Source organism: Euphorbia lathyris, chromosome 5 (genome assembly GCF_963576675.1).
Source record: "Euphorbia lathyris chromosome 5, ddEupLath1.1, whole genome shotgun sequence".
NCBI classification, from domain to species: domain Eukaryota; kingdom Viridiplantae; phylum Streptophyta; class Magnoliopsida; order Malpighiales; family Euphorbiaceae; genus Euphorbia; species Euphorbia lathyris.
This window is the reverse complement of record NC_088914.1, coordinates 90,875,095-90,882,872: the sequence shown is the minus strand read 5'-3', so window position 1 is coordinate 90,882,872 and position 7,778 is coordinate 90,875,095. Positions and strand designations below refer to the sequence as shown.

General features: G+C 33.7%; 1 protein-coding gene across 1 annotated transcript; it reads left to right on the top strand.

Moving 5' to 3' along the window:
• The first annotated feature begins 928 nt into the window (after positions 1-928).
• Positions 929-5,649, top strand: LOC136230958 (uncharacterized). Its single transcript, XM_066020177.1, has 5 exons — positions 929-1,032; positions 2,877-3,091; positions 4,525-4,695; positions 4,897-5,132; positions 5,240-5,649. The coding sequence occupies exons 1-5, from the start codon at positions 942-944 to the stop codon at positions 5,487-5,489; spliced, it is 963 nt and encodes a 320-aa protein (XP_065876249.1). The 5' UTR covers positions 929-941; the 3' UTR covers positions 5,490-5,649.
• Positions 5,650-7,778: the final 2,129 nt, after the last annotated feature.

Below are 7,778 nucleotides of genomic sequence, written 5' to 3'. Positions count from 1 at the left end.
AATCTGTTTCAATATCTGGTATATATACATCAGATCTGAATTTGTTCTTCACTTTTTCAGAAATAACATTACAGGGTGTTTGTTAGAAGGGATATAGGAGGTGGGATAGGGATAAAAAACACGAGATAAGTTATCCCGTGTTTGTTTGGGAGATAGAAGAGTGAGACGGATGAGGGATAAACCTCTTATCCTTCAAATCCTATAACCATGAGGGGGTGGTATAAGGAGGTGGGATAAGCTCCTGCGATTTTAATAGGATGGAAAAGTCCATCTTATCCCTCAAATTAATGTTATGTAGTTTAAATAAGGTTAAAATAGTAAAATCTATTATTTTATCCCCATCCCTATCCCACATACCAAACATTGAATAATAATTCTCGACTATCATATTTTTATCCTTATCCCAACCATTTATCCTTATCCATATCCCAACTTTTATCCCTATCCCTATCCCAATAGAATATCAAACGTCCCGTTAGTACCTTTTATAAACTCTACAGCAATCATATTTTTTATTTTTTAAAATAATTTTTTTTAGTTTTTTCTCTTTAAACATTTTTCTCTCTCATAAAAAAAACGACACCTAAATGACTTAAAATCTAAAAAATTAAAGAATTAAATTTATTTAATATATTATTTAATTCTTAAAAATTTCATTTTAACATCGTTATGGATCAAATTTGATAAAGTAAAAAAAATTAAAAATTTTGTACAGCACACGGTTGGGTTTTTAACAAAAAAAAAAAAAAAAACCCACAGATATCAATATGTAAAAAACTTAAACCATATAACATTTATTTAAAATTCATTAAAAAGGTCGATGGATTTTAGTTTTTTTATTCATAGTTCTTTTTATAATATTATCATGTTTTCCATGAAGGAATAAATTAAGATTTAAAAGACTAACCAGTGCTATTTTAAATCAAAGTCTTGTAGAACAGATGAAGCATCTTTCTGCAGATATGGAACAGATCAAGCACAGTCATATACAAGTAAGAGAACTAAAACTTCATGTAGCTGAGATTGGCACAGGTAATATTTTTCTTCTCTCATTCTACTTCAAACCTTAAATGTTCATATCTCTAAACTCAAATATAGAGGAGCTTTTTTCCTGTGTTCGGGGCGGATTTACAGCGAGTCACAGAGAGTCCGTTGACCCCTAAATTAGGAAGAAATAAGCATTATACATTACGAGATTTCATGTACTTGATAAAATAATTCGAGTGGCTTTCTGAACTTTGAAGATGTCTCACCAGCTTTCTAAAATTGCTTCATTCCACTGTAATATCCTAAGTGGTCAGGGACTTACCGACCCTATGATTGGGAGGGGTCCTGACCCTTTAAGTTAACCTAAAAACACATTTTAGTATGATGGGGATTTTAGCCCCCAGTAAGGGCGGATACAGGGCCCGGGCCCCTCCGGCCGCCGGAACTACCATGGTTACATAATTTCGGCCCCTCCTAATATTAGTCTATATAGACTCTATGTAGTAATATTTCATTGTTTAAAGGTAGATGAGATGTTTTTTTTTTTTTTTGAACAAAGGTAGATGAGATGTTTAAAACACTAAATCCAAATTTATATTTTTTTTGTATAATCCAAATTTCTAATTTTTTTTAATGCCTAGACCTTCTTAAATCCAAATTATTAATTTTTCTGAAATCAATTTTTTTAATTTTTTTTACATGTTCAGCCATCCCTAAATCTTTTTTTTTTACATGTTAGGACTTTAAACAAAATCTAGCTTAATTTTGAGAAATTGTACATTAATACTTAAAATTGATTCTGGACCATTCAAATTATAACACGCATATATGCAAAAAAAAAAAAAAAAAAAAACTAAGCAAGTTCGATATAGCAAAAAAAAAAAAAAAATTTCCAAACGCACGTGTAAAATCAGCCCCCCAACCGAGTAATGATGTATTCGCCATTTCCCCCGTTGGCCCCAGCTTAGCCAGCAATCCTTTTAATATTTTGCCTCTTATAACTTTATGCTGCTTTCGGCCCTCTATATGGCAGAGAAAAGTGATTTAAACGTATCATTTCAGACAAGTTTAGTGCGCCAACAAGTATTTTAAGCAACTTTTAGAGAATAGGAGGTCACTTTAAGCAAGTTCAACGGCTAATAGGTCACTTCAAAGGAGTTTAGAAAACTAATTAGACATCTGTAACGTTTAGAGAACTGATCATATTATTTGGTCAAGTATATGCCTTGATGCATTAAGCTAAAATTATAGTTACAACGAAAATTCCCGTTACTACATGTAATTTTTTCGTCGGTAATTACAGTACTTTCAGAATTTATAGCAGTTTCGCTATTTGTGATTGAATCTGAGACAGAAATATCCGTCTCGAGATGTTTTTATAATTTAAAATAGGCTTAATACATCGTTTGTACTTTCAACTTGTCTAAAAAAACTTGATTGACCCATGAACTTTCAAAGTATCTCGATAGCCACCTCAACTTGTATAAAATATTCAATTAGCCCTCTGAACTTGCGTAAAATGTAATCAATTAATAACTCGGTTGCAAAAAGATAGTTAAATGCGGAAGATGTATTGCACGCGTCTTAAAAAAGAGTAAAACGATCAAGGTCGAGGTATGCAATTCTAATATTAGAGAAGATAAATTTTACAGTTGAACAAATAAGAACTTCATTTTTAATCTATTCTGTGAATTACGTCATAACATTCTAATGCGCGTGCAATAGTGCAGATTACTTTTTTTGCAACCGAGGGATTAATTAATACATTTTATGCAAGTTTAGGGAGCTATTGAGGGAGCTATAGTCAATCAAACTTTTTGGACTAGTTGATTCGAGAAATGATGTATTAAGCTTTGAAAATATTTTGTTCTAACTCCGGTACTGTGCAGGTACTAACATCGTGTTGTTCCTGCACGGATTTCCGGAAATCTGGTACACGTGGAGGCACCAAATGATTGGTGTTGCAAAAGCTGGTTACAGAGCTATAGCAATTGATTTCAGAGGGTATGGAGAGTCTGATCAACCTGAAGAACCAGAAAATGCAACATTTATGGACCTTGCTGATGATGTTGTTGCCCTTCTTGACATTCTTGGTATCAGTAAGGTTAGTCACAAATCAAATCCATTCAATAAATAAATAAATAAATATTTATATTATGATTATTTGATTTTGTTTAGGAAATGGGTTTTCCAATATTTTAGTGAAGATTCCATCTTTAACTTCAGAGTAGCGGATTCAGGATTCACTAAGAAGAGTACTTATTGTGATTTATGTAGTGAGTACTTATTGTGATTTATGTATAGTAAATTGATATTTTTTTAATACTTGTACATAAAAAAAAATGGCCTAATACACAGTTAACCCTCTAAACTTGTCCAAATATTGCAACTGTCCCCTCCACATTTCAATTGTAACAATTTATCCCTTAAATTTGTCCAATTGTAAAATATAACCCCAAATTGGGAATTTTTTTACCCCGTACTTGAAGCAATCATAAAAACGTTTCCTCGGATTCGTATCACGCCAAAGATCTGATTATCACACTCCACAAGCGTTGCGGCATTTGTATTTCGCGTGTTTCTTCATTGCAACCCATGTCAGCAATTTGGGGTTATGTCTTACAATTGGACAAGTTTGAGGGGTAATATTTTACAATTGGACAAATTTGAAGGGTAAGTTGTTACAATTGAAAGTTCAGAGGGGCAGTTGCAATATTTGGATAAATTCAGAGGGTTATTTGTGTATTATGCCTAAAAAAATAGAACTTTGTCCCATAGTTTTTATAGAATTTTTCATGTTTTTCGGCGATTAGTATTTATTCTAATTTTGGCTCGCCCCACCGGTTAGTAAGACAAACGAAGGGGCTTTGAAAATTTTCTATCAGTCTGCCTATTGTACCTGCGGACCAATTTCAGCCTGCCTGTGTGACAAACTATGTTGCATGGAAACTGAAACAGAAAACGAAATGGAAACGACCTATCACATAGGCAGACTGATTTTTCACAATTAAAATATATTATCACTTGTATGGGAGAAATTCTACCGTGGACTGAGAGCGGTACTGACTTCTCCACTCAGATGATGTCATATCAATAATTGGAATGATGTGACATCATCTAAGTGGAAATGACATAATTTTAAATATGTACGAACTCATATTCATATTTCGCAATATAAGTTGAAATTGATTAATGACTCAGCAGTCCACTTGTGCGACAAGCTGGCTGATATTGATCTGTCTGTCACACAATCTGTCTATGTGACAGGTAGATAGAGAGTAAATTCTCGCAGTCCCTTTATCCGCCTTCCTACCCAGCAGGGCAAGTTAAAACTACAACAAACACGGAAATAGTTTGAAACTAACCACAAATGTGTCATTTTCTCTTTCATCGTGTGCCCTTATGAGCAGTTCGTATCTTCTCAAAGTTCAAAGAATATCATGTCAATTATTGAGGAATCGTCTCGTCCAAAAGTTTAAGTTGATATGTAATGTTTAAATTCAGCTCACCAAGTAATAATGCTACTTTTGCTGACAGGTTTTTCTAGTTGGGACGGATTTCGGAGGTGTTGTAGTTAACATAATCACTGCCCGAAACCCCGATAAGGTGCTCGGAATGTTCACATTGGGTGCTCCATTCATGCTACCGGGACCTAATGCGGTACAATATGATCTCATGCCTGAAGGTGTTTACATAAGAAGGTGGACGGTATGATCGCTTAGTCCAATTGAAATCTGACTTTTTACGTTTTCCCGGACCGAATCCGATTTAAAAAATCTCATTTTTTTAATATGAAGAGATAAAGATGTCATTGCAATTCACATTTAATTCATTAGCCATATGATATTTTTCGTGCCACCATCAATTCTGATTTGAGCACGAAATCCGCCTGTGATGCTAATAATCCAGGTGCCAGGACGAGCCGAAGCAGATTTCGGCCGGCTAGATGTTAAGACGGTTATAAGAAACATCTACATTCTTTTCTCTGGGAGTGAGCTACAAGCAGCTAGAGATGATCAGGAGACTATGGACTTGGTTGATCCTTCTACTCCTCTACCCCTGTGGTTCTCTGAGGATGATCTTGCAGTTTATGCGTCTCTATACGAGAAGTCCGGTTTTCGCTTCGCATTACAGGTCCCATACAGGTACATAAGAACACAGAATGGAAAATAGTTTGAATTTTTACTATAAACATATCAGTATCCCCGAAAAACTAACACCTATGAGAATAATGAGACTCGGGTTTATGCAGGAAACTCGGAGTTGATTGCGGGATAAGCGATCCTAAGGTCACTTGTCCAGCATTGTTGGTAATAGGCGAAAAGGATTATGTGCTGAAAGTGCCGGGCATGGAGGATTTCATAAGAAGTGGGCAAGTGAAACATTTTGTGCCTGATTTGGACATTGTCTATCTTGAAGAAGGGACTCATTTTGCGGTTGAACAACTTCCTGAGAAAGTGAATGAACTAATCAGTAATTTCCTCAACAAACATGCCAACTGAAGTCGTTGTTTTGTTGTTTACAGATGTTATTGTTAAGTGTTTGTTATCACTATCAGCTGATAGATAGTAGCTGATTTTCCTTCCAAAATAATTATGAATAGTAGTTTTTCAATTCTAATCAAACACTATATATGAGACTGAAACAATAAAAAAGCTACAAAAGGAGAAATAAACATACATTAAAACTTGTGATTGTGTATTTCAAGTTGCATTCGTTTCCATTGATATCACTTTATACATATTTCCTTGGATGCTTAGAATGTGAAATTTTAGAGAAAATCTATTACAGTATACTCCCGGTATAATACATTCGTCCAATCAAAATGTGCCCACTTGTATATTTATTTCTTAACATCAATCATTTCCCGTGAATTGGTATTCACCTCTCTAATGTATAGTTGAAATTTAATTTAAATAATAAATAAAAGGTGATAGAAAATCTATACATTTGTTTATTGTCATTACATTAATTTGGGTCTCCAAATTAAAGTTTCAAAGTCAATTAAGACCTTAAACTATAAAAAACATCAATCAGGTCCTGAACTAAACAAAAATCATCAATTGAATCCGCATTCTATCCTAAAATTAGAAACTTTGACTATTTGATATAAATTGTAATAATCTTTATGTTGGTTCAAAGTGGGTTTGGAGAAGAGGGTGTGAAACTGTTAAATTCGAATGCTATTTTATGAGGTCTCAAGTGATGATTTTTGTTTAGAATGATGACTCAATTGATGATTATTAGTTAGTTCAAGTACTTGATTGATGATTTTGATAGTTTAAAGTTCTAATTGACTTTGAAGCCTTAGTTTAGAAAATCAAATGAGTATTATGCCTTTATTTATTTTTAGGGAAAATTACAAATCTAGACCAATTAAAGGGGTTTATTAACATATTTAACCCACTTTGCTTCCATTCGACTTCTGCTTCTGCTTCTGCTCCTGCTTCTTCTTCTTCTTCTTTTTTGTTTCAACTTCTTCTTCGGTTCACCTTCTTCAATTTCTGATATCAATCGTTAGCGATTTTTTAGATTATTGAAGTATTCTAAATTTTGGAAAGGAAATACAAAACAAATGAAGCTTTCCGATAGAAACGGTATATTTTTAGCTTATACGTCTGGTTTTCTCGCTGGTTTTGCCTCATTCTTCATCTGTAATGGTATCGTTTCAATTTCCTCTATTTTTATCGCATTTGTGACGAAATTTGTCGCAGATAAATTTTGTCATAAATGCGACAACAGTTGTCGCATCTGCAATGTCGTAGCTGCAACAGGAGTAATTTTATCCCATATGCGACAACTGTTGTTGCATTTGTGACGAAATTCATCGCAGATACGACAATTATTGTCGCATTTGTGGCGATTCATCACAAATGCGACAACAGTTGTCGCAGATGCTTCTCTATTACAATTAAAAAATGGCGTAAGTTTCCTCTATCTGAATCCTTACAAACATAATCTCTTCTTTCTTTCTCTATAAACCACCATCTTTTCTCTCTCTACAAGCATAACTCTTCTTTTTCTCTCTCTATAAACCACCATCTTTTCTCTCTCTACAAGCATAACTCTTCTTTTTCTTTCTATAAACCACCGTCTTTTATCTCTCAAGACTTGGCAGTAATTCCGCTTTTGTCGGTTTGGGATGGCGAAAAAGACGTTGAGAGTCTGAGGAAGAAGGTGAATTGAAATAAGGGTATTCTTATCCAAAGTGGATGAAAGTGTCTAATTTAGTGAGATGGAAGCAAAGTGGATCAAATATGTTAATGGACCCCTTCAAATGGACTAGATTAGTAATTAGCCCTTATTTTTATTATTTTATGGTGCATTGGAAAAACAAATTTAGAAAATAATAAAATGAGCCCAAGATTACACTAAATTTAAATTATATTATTGTTGTTTTCTTCACAAGTACCAGCTACAACTATTGTTTAATTGCAGTCAAACAGACAAGCTGATATCTAGGGGAATCGAATACATATATAAAACTAAAATAGGCTTAAAGCATTATTTCGCCCGATCTATCCAAAATTTTGTCATTTGACTCCTGACCTATTATTTCGTCATATTTGATCTCTGATCTATCCCAAATTGGTGAACTTTCCCCAATTTGGATTCAAACTTAACCGAGTCATTATCTCATTGATACGTAACGATATTTTGACGCTTGAACTTAATATATTTTAGTTAGGATTTGTTTTTTGTTTTTTTTTAATCTGATTAATTATTTCCACATAATATGGAAAAAAATCTTTAAGAAATATCACGTTTCAAGTTTAAGTGTCAAAATATCG